This window comes from Sminthopsis crassicaudata, chromosome 4 (assembly GCF_048593235.1).
Source record: "Sminthopsis crassicaudata isolate SCR6 chromosome 4, ASM4859323v1, whole genome shotgun sequence".
In the NCBI taxonomy this organism is placed as follows: Eukaryota; Metazoa; Chordata; class Mammalia; order Dasyuromorphia; family Dasyuridae; genus Sminthopsis; species Sminthopsis crassicaudata.
In genome coordinates, this window is record NC_133620.1 from 67,515,390 (window position 1) to 67,530,222 (window position 14,833).

The 14,833-nt window shown below is 32.4% G+C and overlaps 2 protein-coding genes across 6 annotated transcripts in view; one reads left to right on the plus strand and one right to left on the minus strand.

Annotated features, from left to right (window-relative positions):
- Positions 1-14,833, plus strand: part of RALGPS2 (Ral GEF with PH domain and SH3 binding motif 2) — a 219,737-nt gene that overhangs the window by 159,720 nt on the left and 45,184 nt on the right. The gene's annotated exons all lie outside the window — the stretch shown is intronic.
- ANGPTL1 (angiopoietin like 1) overlaps positions 1-14,833 on the minus strand; it is a 29,746-nt gene that overhangs the window by 12,324 nt on the left and 2,589 nt on the right. The window contains exon 2 of the mRNA XM_074308481.1: positions 8,815-9,671. Within this exon, the coding sequence (XP_074164582.1) occupies positions 8,815-9,634 (820 nt within the window). The 5' untranslated portion in view covers positions 9,635-9,671. The remainder of the gene's footprint in view (positions 1-8,814; positions 9,672-14,833) is intronic.

A 14,833-nucleotide genomic window follows, 5' to 3' on the forward strand; every position in this document is an offset into this window, starting at 1 on the left:
TTTTAGCGTGTTTTCAACATATTTTTATGGAAGTTTCTTTTTACTACGCCAAATTTGAGGATTTTTCATTCATATCCAGTGTCCTGTCATTAATTTTCTGTGTAATTTTGGATATTCCTTTCATTCAGTTTTTGCATTTATGTAGAAGGGTGAGACAGGAATAGATAAAGAGATTACTCAGTCAGAAATGTATGAGTTTTAACATTGTCATGGTTGAGAAATTAGACTTGTTGCTCTGATAATGTTGTTTCCCTTACAGTCATCCTAACACTCTGCAGTTACCTGTTGAGTTTTGCTATTTCCGTCATAACAGAAGTTGAAAAGTTGTAGGTCATTCACATGAAATTGAAATTGAATCCATATCTTCTGATACCAGCTCATTACACATGAAGCCTAATTAAATGTTTTAGTTTCTTGTTTGCTGTTGACATCCACTTGAGTTTCAACAAGGCAAATTGAAAATTTTCAGTTTCTTATTTGTGGTTATTCTTTCGTTACTAATTCATTCAATTTCAACAGGATTTATATGGTTGGATGGGGGGAAAAAAGCACTGAGATTTTTTTTTTTTTTTTTTTTTTTGGCTGAGGCAATTGGGGTTAAGTGACTTGCCCAGGGTCACACAGCTAGGACATGTTGTCACTGAGATCAGTTTTGAACTCAGGTCCTCCTGACTTCAAGGCTGGTATTCTATCCCCTGCACCACCCAGCTGCCCCCACTTTGAATATTTAAAGACATAGGATCTAATTCTGGCTCTCTCCTGATCTTTGTGAGCATTTTTTTTCACAGCTATTCCTTATCTGTAACCTGTCACTATTAAGTACTTAATATGTACTCTATTAGGTGCTAGGAGTATAAAGTCAAAACAGAATAGTCTGTCTTCAAGGAGCAAATGTTCTTTGAGAGGAAATAATATATGCATCTAAATAAGCACGAAATATAAAATATATTTGTAAAAGAAGTCAACTCAAAAATCTTATAATTTTCTAGAAACTCAAATACAATCCCAATGAGTTAACACTGAACAATTATAAAGTGGGGAAAAAAAAGTATGAATGTAGTGCTTTTTTTTTTTTTTTTTTTGATGCAGGAATCTGAACTCTCTTTTTATAAATTTGATAATCATCCTCAATTTTTTTTTTCTGCCATTAAACCTGATCTTCTTTGAATCAAAGAACTAATTCTGCAGATCAGAATTGCTGAGCCAAGATCCTTGCTTCTCGGCTCATCTCTAAACATTCCTAGGAGAGAGTTGGGATTCTGTTTGACTTTTCCCCTAAGAGTCCAGTGCATCTGTCTCTGACATTGACAACTCCCACCAGCAACCCTGGCTAATTCTTCAATGGTTTATAATATTTTTATTGAATTTACTGTATGATATTGCATACTTTTAGCTCTTTTGAACTTTTTATTCTAGTATATGGGCAAACCCCTAGAGAGTAATCTATTCCTTAGCTAAACTGTGTATTTCTGTTCCTGGCAATTCAATAAGCAAATTAACCAGTGTTCATATAATTGTAATGATGTCTCAGATTTCTGATTAAATTAAAATCTCGGCCAAGGTTAGTGGTTAGTATTTTTAATGAAACTTTTTCCTATTGGGTTTTAAATTTGTATTTCTATTTTTTGGTCTCTGGCACATTCTTATTGAAAATTTAGTTTGCATTCCATCCTAAACAAAACTTTAACACTATCTTTAACTTTAACACAAAAAAACCTTTAACACTATCTTTAACTTTAACACAAGGTCTAAAGTTGTTCATTGTTGTTCATTTATTTGAGTTGTGTCCAACTGTTTGTAATCAATCACATTTGGAATTTTCTTGTCAAAAATACTAGAGTGGTTTGCTATTTCCTTCTCCAGCTCATTTCATAGGTGAGGAATTGAGGCAAACAGGGTTAAGTGACTTGCCTAGGATCACACAGCTGCTAAGTATCTAAGAACAGATTTCAAATCATTAAAATGAGTCTTTCTGTGCTATCTGGCTGCCCAAGCTGTCATTTAGCTTCTCACCTTCTTAATTCATTTTTTTTGTTGTTGTTTTTGCTATCTTTTTCTTCTCTGTATTTATTTATCACATGAAATAGCTAAGGAAATAAATTTAGCCTATTTAAGGTACAGGTAATTTCTAGTATAGCTTACCTCAGTTTGATAATTAAAATTGCAGTGTTTGGCACATTCTAATCCTACAGCTCCAGGACAGATAAAGTTATTTTTCATAGCCAACAAACCTTTTGGTAGTAAATCCTGCTCATCAGTAACAACAATTTTAATGAGAATATTTTCAACAGCATGAATGCTAAACATTTCTTTTGAATGCTATATGTCATACTAACGTATGACACACCAGTTAATTGTTTCTAGAGAATTTATTCATTAGAAATATTGTAGCCTAGTTTACTATTGAATTGTTCATAGTAAGCTCAATTTTAGTATCCTTCAGTTCTTTTACATTAGTCTTTTGTTTTACCAATATATTTTATATACTAAATATACTAAATTATAGAAAGAAATAATTACTCAGTAAAAATTTCCTTCAAGACGGACCCTACATTACCTGTCCAGAAAAATTCATGACTGAAATGGTATTCCTCCTAACTTTCACCTCTTGGAATCTCTTTTTTCCCTTCAAGGGCTAACTCAGATGCTATCTCCTTAAAAATGCCCCTCATGATACAAACACCACACCACAATCATATTTTAGCCCCAGGAGGTATAAGAGCTTTTTGCTAAACAGGGTTGTTATACATATAAATGAGCTTCATCTGGGGTGAATGATAAAAAAAATTTTTTTCTAAAATTACTTAAAATATTTAATTTTTAAAATATAAGTGTTTATGTGTATATACACACATATTTTACACTTTTTAAAAAAACACATTTACAACAACAAATAGCGTAGAAAGCACTGGACTGTTTAAGAGAGAAAAGAGCTCAATTAAGACAGTTACCTATCTTAATAATAAGATACAAGTATGATAATTCTTTAGCACATTATAACTTAGATATAAGAACTTCAAATACTTGTATTCAAGATTACGCTCAGTATATTGAGTACTACAAAAATAATTCAATTAAAAAGTGGTCCTTACTTGACTGTGCTATGATCTGGGCATTAAAACAAAACAAAACAAAACAAAAAAACCAATAAGGAAAGCAGCTCCACCCTCAGGAAGCTTACAGTCTATCAGAGGATATAATGAGCATGTATAATAAAAATTTATAAAATACAGAGAAGGTGCTAGTGGCTAGGGGGAAGCAAAAATCAGGAAAGACTTCATAGAGAAGGTGGTGCTTAAGGTGAGTTTTGAAATAAGTGATTTTATGAAGTGGAAGAGGAGAAAAAGTGTGTACTGTCCACAGGAAATAAAAAGACAGAAACTGGGGATAGAGTATTTATAATACATAAAGAACCACAATATGTCCAGTCTGATTGAACTTTGGAATACTAGAAGACAAATAACTTTAAAAAAAGAAACACAAGAAATTTGTATTTGATCCTAATAGCAATAGGGAGCTAAATATCTTCTTTATTGAGTAGGAGAGTGACAAATTCAGAATTGCACTTTTGGAAAATCACTTGAACAACTTGGACAGGGTAGTTTGGTTGAAAAAGAGAAGAGACTTGAGAAAAGGAAACTACTTTTTGACCTAAGAAGAGCAGTTCTCTAGGAAGAGAACTAGGGATTATTTGGAGTTTGTGTGTGCCTATCATTCACCTGTCATGTTCTGGACAACTTATAAATATTTATTTGTTATTGCGCTGGAGTTGATGGTCAATAATGCCCAGTACAAAAAGAGGATAAGGACTGCAAATGTTAGTGGCTCAAAATGCCATCCTTGACCTTAAAGCTTTTTAAGACTGATAAAACCTAACCTTACTTCTAGGATGGAGGGAAGAAGAGACATCCTCTTGAGGAAAACACTTTTTTCTGTGATTATTTGATATTTAGCAAAGTTCTAAATAAAGGCTAGTTGACTGAGTAGCACAGATTCCTGACCATTAGCAATTTCATTCAACAATTGTGATTAATGAAGTTTTTTGTTTTATTTTACAAATAAAATAGTACTGGAATTCCAAAAAGTCCTGAAATATATTTGGAGGTAGAACATGGAAATAAGATTTTGTTAGGTTTCAGAGTCACTATTTGAGAAAGTACAAATATTTAAAGCAATTAACAATTCAATGATTTAGTTTCTTTTAAGCCAGATATGGCTCTTTTTACTTGTCTACACAGATCATGTAACAAGATTTAAATAATCAGTAAAGCTCAGTGCTTTCTGCATTATACAAAACAAAAATGAATCAATAACTTCAGAGAGACAAGATATGGCTATTCAAAAATTACTTTCCCCCGCTGGTTGGTTGGTTGGTTGTTTGTCCTTCATACTTGAAGAAAGGACCAAAATGACATCATATGTTAGAGTCAAATTACAGTGGGTCCAACTATAACTGATTAGTAGACCAACATGAGCTGGCTCAGACACAAATAATTTATGTGAACATTTGGGGTGGCTTCTCTGATTTTATACATCTCATGTTTTTTGAGGGGCTAATTCAATTCTATTTTGCTCATAGAGCCTATTCCAGTGTCTCCCATGTCAGGGAAGACTAGACCTATGGTATGAAGGCTGCTGAGCTTTTTAAAGGGCCGTTTTCCACCTTTGGTGTGCACCTGATCCACCTACCTCTCACCTGTGACTCCAAGAAGCTGTAACATGCACAGCAGCCATACCCCAGTAAACTGTTTCTGCAGACAGGCTAAACATTCCCCTATTATTCAAATAGAGGAAGTGATTTAAGAGACTTTAACAAAGTGCAGAGACACTGAAGCCAAGATTTATTTCTCTGTCAGACTTTACTCAAATATCTGAATACAAGATGATCAGGTTCAACAAGGAGGCATCCACAGAAAATTTTATAGTTTTCACAGAAATGGGAATAAATAATAGGATTTAGATTTCAGACTGAAAAGGAACTTAAGAATTTGTTTTAAAGATTAGGAAACTGCCTTTATTTTTAATGTAAGGTGGTAGGTTTTTTTGTTTGGTTATGGTTTTTTGGGTTCTTTTTGAATATCCAACTAAATAAAGTAAGATGTAGCTCAAGAAGCAAACAAAATTACATTGAACTGCCAGGTTTGGGATCTATCTCTGCTACTTAAGTATTTTTGGGGTCATAAGCAAAACATTTATCTCTCTGGACCTCAGTTTCTTCATCTTAAAATGAAGGATTTTAACTAATACAATCTTCCTTCTTTGATCATTCTATAAAATGAATAATTAAAAGATTAGCTCACATTTTATATAGTGCTTCTAAGGTTTACAATTTTTCTGAAAACTCTGCACAATTATCTTACTGATAATTGAGGGACAAAGAGGTTAATTAAGTAAACAGAAGTAGACTTTTAAGTCCAAATCACTTGACTTGTTGTATTGTATATTGGACTCTTTTGCCTATTCCATTGAATTTAAATAAAGGTATAAGCTTAATCCTGAATAAGCAAGTCTCAAAAACATCTTCAATTAACTATCCATCCATTGAATGGTTAAAAATGCTTGAAAAATTATTTTATAGTAAGTTATTTATTGCTTCTTCAACTTACAGAATACTAATAAAGGAATTACAACAGGCTGTATTATAATATTCTCTCTCTTCTGAATATACTCATTTCATTTTTAGGTTTTTGAATTGTGTCTGTTATGTGTGTAGCCTATTGCAAAATAATTTTAAATAACATACTACATCAGACCATATTTATTTAAAAGTTCAGATTCTTAAATGAAGATATTTCATAGTTCTTATGCTTAAATTTTAATTCTTAACTAAAATTTCACATTTACTTCACTTGATAAACAACTTTTTCTTTTAAATATAGAATTTATATTTTGTGAAAGTTTCCTCCTTTTAAATACGTAAAATCATCAAATTAACTACATAACTTATATATTAAAGTTTTCTTCACAGAAAACAAACAAACAAAAAAACCCCATAACTTGAAACTTGGCCTAAACTAGGTAATAGTTGTAAAAGGAAAAGAGTTTAGTATTTTTGAAAATATTAAAAAGAAACTCCTCAGTTACTCTTTTGATAGAAAAACATACACATACAATATGTTTTTTGATAGTTGTGAATTTGACAAATTAAACAAGTGACACTAATTTGAGAAATGTTTTTCTTTTAAAAAAATAATTATATGAACAGTAGGAAGCAAAATACAGTTTTGCTAATAAGATTAGAGCACTATTTGAAATATTGAACATCCTCATTATTGATCAACTATGGAATCTCTTTGTATTTTAAAAAATAACATTCTACCTGGATTGTACGATTCCTCAATAATATGCTATCTGATATTGATATCTGATAGTTGTTACTATCTAATTACAGTGATATTAAATTATATTCATAAAAAGAAACTTTTCCTTGGCTTAAAAATATAAAAATTAAACAAGGCCAAATGGCTATTCAGTATATAATGATAAAGGACAGTAAGTGCTATTTATCTTTTTAATCTACAAAGATTGATCCTAAGCTTTCTGTTATGTAACTTACCTTGTTCATTTTGATAAATATGCACACACTCAGAAGGATTCATGAATAAATACAAGTCTTAAAGTTTAGTATCATAGCTCTAAAACTAAAAGATCTCAAAAAATCAATCTGATTACTTTAATTATATTAGCTATTTACATTTTCTTCACAACATAATAAATATCTGGGAATTCTTATCCTGGGATCCTTGAATTTATTTTTATTTTTGATTATTATAATCCTGTATAATTAGTTTCCTTTGTTATCATATGTATTTTTACTTCCTAAAACAATTGGAAAAGGGGTTCAATTACACAAAAGGATTACAAAGCACTACAGTTTAAAAGGTAATATATGTTGGATATAATGGATAGTTATTGTATTGTCAGAAATTTGTACCAAATTTTCAAAAAAGACTCCCAGTCATTTATTTACTTTCCTTTTCTTTCATATTTGTCTACACTTGGTAGTTGTTGTGTTTCAACAGTTTAGCGCAATAGGCCATAATGTTATTAGAATGAGGTATTTGGAAACATAATTTGCTTTTTTTTTTTTTTTTTAAGTTTTTTTATTTTAATTAAATTTATTTTATGACTAAATTATTAGTCATCAGAGATTCAGACTCTTCTACCAGTGCTTCCTGAAATTGGTCCAGTAATTTTTCTTTAGCAAATTATTGTAAAGATCTAATGAAATGAAGTACACTTAACTTTAAAGCACTATTAGTAATTCCACTTAAATTAAGGAGACATCCAAATCAAGTTATTTTTGAAGTAACAGGAATGGATAAAATATATCTCAGAGAGAGAAAGAAAGAGTTTTTTAAAAAAGAGCAAAGGACCTGCTGCATTCACCCTGTTCATTCCAGAGCGCTGGATTTGATTAATAAGCTTCCTATGTGCTAGTTAGTCATGGTGTGAAAATAATAAAAATAATCCCTATTCTCAGGAGTTTTTATGCCAATAAAAAAGTTTATAGTAACCTTTAAGAAGGTTAACTTTAAAAAGGAGGTAGAACACCCTAAGAACCAGTCAAGCTGAGATGGGAAGTTAAAGACTCGTAGTTGGACACTCTAATCTTAGTAAATGACAATAAGAATCAACCATTTATAATAATATTTTACAATTTCAAAGCAACTTGACATGAATCTTAAACTTAACCTTCTATGAAGTTGTTAAAGGTATTATTTCCATTTTATAAAATATGATATTTAGGCCTAAAAAATTATTTACTTCTCGAAGCTTATTCCAGTTGTCAGTCAAATCTTTTAGTACCTACTAGTCCAGTGTTCTGTCTGTACTATTCTTACTGACTCTTCAGTAAAGTTGGACTTGAATGAATACAGTCTTAGGCTGAGAACAGAAGTTTGGGGGAAATGGAGACTTAAAAAGAATAAAAACAGTTAAAAATAATATTTTGTGGAATGAAATGAGTATATTTAGAAGAGATAATATTCTTATATAGCATACTAATAAAGGAATTAATAGCACAATTATAAGTTAAAGAAATAATAAATAACTTTTTGCAAAAACATTTTTTTCAAGCATTTTTAACCATTCAGATGGAGAGTCAAATAAAGATGTTTTTGAGATTTGCTTATTTGTATTCATTAAGCCTCTAGCTTTCTTTAAATTCAGTGGAATAGGCGAAAGGATCCTATATACACCAAGTCAAGTGATTTTGACTCAAAGTCTGATTCTGCTTATCAATTAGCCTTTTTGTCCTTCAATTAACAAGTAATAGTAAGATATGAATGAACTACTTAATGTGCAGGATTTTCAGGAAAATGTGAGCTAATTTTAAATTATTTTTTAAAATTAGCAGGAGGGAGGGAAAAGGAGTGACTCAGGGAGAGGGAGAGGGACCTATGCATGTTACATACTAAGTTGAATTTGCTATTGCTAGTCAAAATAAACAAGTATTCATCTGTTGTTCTTTGTCTTTGTTTTTGGATCAGCCCTGAAATTTCACTGGCGCCAAGTGTGCCTAGTAAGTATCTTCTAGTAGCACTGTCTCTGCAACCAAGTCTTAAGGAGTTGGGGGGAGGAGGGGAGTGGTGCATAGAAGGAAGCAGGAGGGAGAATGCCCTGCAAAGTTCTGTAACCTGAACTCAGATTTTCCTGGTGCTGATGACAGCTTTCTACATCATACTCACCGCAAAATATGTTGCAGTAATAAAAAATAAGATATTTTTCTAAAGCCTTTGTGATATCCATCCTTGTACTATAAATCATAAAGTCCTTACCCTGTATATCGCTAATGGTGATTGGGAAACTCACCTTCATTGATGAATGTTACTGGAGGTATCTTGAAAGGACTTTTGGTGGGAGAAGTTGCAGGATCAGGTGGTGGCCTTAGATCTCTAGGATAACTTGGGTCTCTCTGTATCTCATTACCTCCCAACAAACCAGGAGTGTACTGTTGGCTGTTTGGAATATGCTGTGGTACCACCTGAACAAGAGGAGGAGATACGTGGGTGTCCTGTCTGGAAAATATCCGCAGACATTGCTCCTCCAACAAAGTGATCATCACCGATTGGTTATTTACAAGATCAGTCAGAGAAGCATATTTCGCCTCTAGCTCCCTGTACCTTGTTGCCATCTTCAACATTTCTGTTGTGATATTGAGGATTTTGTTTTCCAGTTGGGAAAGCTCAAGTGAATTATCCCTCTTACGAATAATCTCATGCAAGAGTTGCATATAAAGTTGAGTGACCCGGGAGTTCATGTTACGGCTTTCTTTTCTCAGCAGCTTTACCTCATTCACAATATTGCCATCTACGTCTACCACCAATTGCAAGATATCTATCTCCCGCTTCTGCTTGGAGAGTACATCCTTCAGGTTCTCTAGGTCCATCCTTGTGATCATGTCTTTTATGTTGCCTGCATCTTGTCCTTTGGTGTTGACACATATTGGCCCTGTTATTTTTTGTTCAGGTACCAAGAATGTATAACCACATTTCTTTCCTTCCTCTCTACCATCTGCCGCACGAGGATACCTCCGTTGGGTTATTTTTTTGGTTTTGGACTGTCCTCCTCTGCATTGTCCAACAGGCATTAAGAAGAATAGCACACCTAGAGTCCAGATAAAAGCCTTCATTTTGAAATGAGGTTGTGTAGTGATGTCTTTTGAAAAACTAATCAATTGAGGGGGGAAAAAAGTAAAAATAATTAATATGAATCCATAGGCTAGAGGAAAAAATGATAATTTATTGAAAAGTATAACTACAACTCTTATCTTCTTAGCCAAAATTACCTTGTCTTGACCTCCTTAAAAAAATAATTTGTAATTTTCTTTTTTACAAAATAAATGTTAAGAGTAGCTCTACCAATTTACCACCTTTGAAAAAGTTATTCTGACAAATTGTCAACTTAACACTATTAAATGATGCCCTTTCCCCCCAAGATATGGTATAATTAAAGCATTCTTAAAATGGAAACCTTCCTAACACTAAACTGTCAACCAAATAAGTCAGTCTTTTATGGCTTTGTCATTTAGTCAATTTTTATATTACTATTTGCTTGATACCTTACCGTTATTATTCACCTGATGCTTTAGCCTAGTACTTGTGGTCCTCCTTTGAAAACCATACAAATTGTTTTTATTAAGGAAACTGACAGCTAAATTAAAGAGGCTTATGACAATTCCCACACTCTAGGACAATATGAATTTTTGAGTATGTCTTTTCTAATAAAAGGAAGGAAAAATACAATTTAACTTGCTTTTTTCTCTCTACTTTTTATAGTTTTACTCTGACATGTCATATTCCCAGAACTATCAAGATAATGATGAAATGTTAGTAAAATACTGAAAAATTCTGTTACTTTGTTCAGCAGAATTTATGGACTTTTTTTTTTTCCCCTATTCCTTTGGCAATTGAGAAATCCATGATTTTTACTGGTAAGAGGAACTTTGTGAGCCTGGAACATCACAAACCCACTATACTATAATAAGTTCTATTTATACATTGCTGTGACAAAATTTTCATGCCTTCTGGTAATGGGTTATTTTCTTCTAGCACGGGTTATTTTCATATAGTGTTGAAAACTTGTATTTTCACATCTCTATAACATGAAAAACCTGAAAACAAGATGGTGTACAATTACAACTGGCTTATTCTTTATCAATATTACAACCTCCACTAAAATCCTTCTTGTATGTTGCAATGTGACCTGCAAATGAATGGATTCTAAAAGACCATCCCAGAAGCACCTAACTAGATCAGGGGTGGGGATTACTAAGGCAATTGCAGGTGATGAAGAGTTGAAACCTAGATACAACAATTTCTCACTGCTTGAGTTTTATAAGTTGATAATTTTTTATGGTCTGCAAATGATGTTATAAATATCCAAATGGCTCTTAGCAAAAAATAAAAGATTTCCTACCCCTGCTTCAGAATATCTGACTAGTCTGAAAAGATTGACAATAAAAACCCAGCTATAGACCATATCAAGGAAAGAAAGCATGAGGGGAATGCTGATCTTAGACAATCTAAAAATCTGGGACTTAACATCAGGTTGATTGATGGTTGGATTAAAAAAAAAAATTGGAGCCAGGGTCATAAGAAAATGTTTTCGTGATCAGTAATGTTGTTCTTCTCTAGAAGCAAGGAACCCTAAAAATGTATTCTTTGAAATGGTCCCATTTTCCTTTAGACTGGATTGTACTAAATTTTTTCACCTATTAATAGATATAATTGTGAGATTTCTTTTACTTTTGTTCCATTTGGCTAATGTTCAACTCCAAAAGATTTCATTTCTATTTTCAATTTGTATATATACATATGTACACACACGCACACATACATGCACATATTTATGCATGTATATTGTGGAGAGGGTGGAAAAGGATGTTTGTTTTAATTATTATTATTAATTTTTTTTACCAGAAACTTTACTTGTCATTGCTTGTTGGTGACTACTTCCAAGTGTACCTAGATATCAGTGCTTCTATCATTGAATTACATATCCACTTGTAAACCTTCCACAACAAAAACCTGCCACTGTACTTTCTTTATCTTTATCTTCAAGGAACCACTACAGCAGAGAAACCTGCCCTCCTTATTGGCTCTACTCGCACATTATAGTCTTTTCTATTGTGGAAAATTACCATTGAATGTTTTATTGTTTGGGCCTGGTATATCCTACACTTAACAGATATTGAATCGCTCAGGGCTGGTGATTATATGATAAAACTCTGAAGCACTGTCTCAAAGTTTTCTTCCTAGTTAATATTTCTTTGTATTTTCACTGTCAAGAAGGAATATTCTTGGGCCATTTGTGTAAAGCTTTGTTTCCACTGCCAAGTGTTCACTCTTGAGTCACAATTCTGTATTTTGAAGTAATAAGTTGTTTAGAGGGGAACTCAAAAAAAATACTTTCTTAAAGGTCCCTATTCCATCTATAAGGATAATATAACTAAACAGGCAAAGGTGTTACAAACTTTCTCCCATTTAAATATTTTCTAACAATATGCAAGACAGAGCAACTCACAAAAAAAAAATTCATTTGAACGCAAAACACCTTAAAATAAGCATAGCAGCATAGATTTTCAGTTGGAAAGTTCACCAGTGGCATCTTGTCTCACTCCTTCCTTTTAAAGATGAGGAAACACCAGAGGCAAGAGAATAAATATTATCCTAGCTTAGTTTCCCTGTGATCCAGACATATTTTTTTGTTGCTTCAGAGATAATTATAACAGTTAACATAGTGATTGAGAGAGTACTATACATAAAGTTGAACTAAGTTTTCTTGAAGGTAATACTGAAAAAAACTATTTCATAAAAAAATTTTGCTAATTGCTAAAGCAAAATAAAGGCCTTGACTTTTCTTTTGGAATTTAAACTCAGTTATATTCTGGTATCAGCAAAGCATTTATTAAAACTTTGGTGAATTCTTTGTCTCTACTAAAGTATCTTCTCCCTGATTAGAAATGCACATAGATGTGAATTGTTTCAAGGCAAATTAAGAAGACATAAAATATTTTGTTTTCTGTCATAAATAGTTATGATTTATGTTTACAAAGTGCTTTAAAGTTTAACAAGTGTTTTCACAAACATTTTCTCATTTGATCCTGTGAACAACTCTTTCCCCCATTTTGTAGTGAGGAATGTAAAGCACATTGAGGTTATTAACTTGATCACACTGTGAGGAAATAAAAGAGGCTAGGCCTGAAGTCTTGTGGCTCCTTGAATCATCTCTTTCCACCATAACACCAGCTCTCTAATTAGGGAGTTCTGGCATAAATGTTATCTATCTCATTATTTGTTTGGTATTTGTTTTTAAGATAAGCAACTCTTTCAGGGCAGCTAGATGGTAGAGTGGGTAGAGCACCAGCCCTAAAGTCAGGAGGACCTGAGTTCAAATGTTATCTCAGACACTTAACACTTCTAGTTGTGTGACCCTGGGCAAGTCACTTAACCCCAATTAACTCAGTATAAACAAATAAATAAATAAAAGATAAGCAACTCTTTGTGAAAATTGTTATGGCAAACTTAAGAAATTTGAAGAGATGCTTCCTGTTTACATTTGTAAATCCATGGACTTAAGTATTAATTCTTGGTTGTGGACTACCAGTATAGATCTCAGTTCAACAAACCAAAATGTAAATAGTCAGCATCTCAGTTGACTGTATGGAAGAAAAGTTGTAATATATTTGATTTCTTCAATGTTATAATCTGCTAACTTCACTGCACATGAAAACTTCCTTTTGGTACTTAAACTGAATCTAATTTATCTATTAAAGAAACTATCTTTAAACTTCTGTGGAGCTTCAAAACCAATAACATTTTACAAGCATTCTCATGCTTAGATGTCTTCTAGTCTGTCATTCTAATAGACTACTAAAATCTTTTCTGTTTAAAACTTTAATTGTGCCTCTATAGTATGTGTTTTAATAGAATTTTCAGAAATATCAGCTTATTTATATTTAAAACAAAACCAAATGACATCCCACATATGTTTATATTACTATCCAGTAAAGTACAATATGTGAAATGAAAAGTACAATGATGTGAAAAATTACTTGAAAATCAAGGAGAGAATTGGAGGCCTGATATAACCTACTTCTTTTTAGAAAAAGAAATTTTTTAATTCCTTTGCAGATTTAAGTTAAAGTACAGTCTGTTTTACCTGCCCAAACCTAAATTCAGATTATTTTTTTTCCTTTAAAAAGCAATGACTTCATTGACACCTAAAGCAGAACAGGGAACTACATTTTTAATGTTAGTAGACTAGTTACATCATTTACTTTTGATAGGAAAAAAAATAGATCTCTTAAATAGTAAATTCAGGTCTTGACAGGTAAAGACCGGTTTAAAAATACATATACTGTTAAGTTTCCTAAAAATATTCCCTCATTTAATATTTTTCCACATATGCTTAGTATTAAAAGTCAAGGACCCATAAATCTGTGTTACCTCATAAAATTTTTTGTATATGTTAAAATTTTCCTAAGCCCCAGGAGAGTGTTATAAATTAGTTACAATATACTTACGTTTAAATCCACATCTGTATGTGTTTGTTGTTAAAAAAAAAAAAAAAAAAAAAAAACAACTCCTTCCATGCACTGAACTAATTTTATTACTAATATTTGTCTGCTGATTTACAACGCTGTTGGCTGATGCAGTGAGGAAATGCAAGTCAGAGCTGACTTCCTTTCAGATGATAAACTTGAGAGCATTCTGAATGACTGGGTTTTTTATTGGTAACCAAGTACAAGGGTATGAGACCTTATTTTGCCTTTGAAGAGGTGTGAGATAAAAATATTGTTCTGACTTTTAAAATCTGTTAGGACATAAAGATACTCTATCGAATGAGGTTAACTATGCTTCATTACTCATTAGAGATGCCTAAGCAAGGAATAGGCACTTAACTGTCAGCAGATTTTACAGTCAACTTCAACATTTATTAAGTGCCTGGAAGACCCTATTCTTAGATACTTGGTTTACAGAGACAAATATTCTCTCGGACCTCAAACAAGGCATGCAGTGCTATTGATGGGGAAAAGAAGGAAAATGGGGATACATACTTATAATGTAAATTAGAATATATGTACCTAGAAGTGCTGCACAATGCTATCTGAAAACCAGAGAGTGAGATTACTTCCAGGTGGGGAAGATCAGGGAAGGCTTCATGGAGGAGATGTAAGCTTGGTTGAGTGTCAACAGATGGAAAAGATTTGGATTTCAACTACATTCCATCTGATTGGGATCAGATCAGTTTGAGCTGAGGGATAGAGATAAGAAAATGCAAGACTTATTCTGAAAGTAATAAATCCTGTTTAACCGCTCTATAGTGT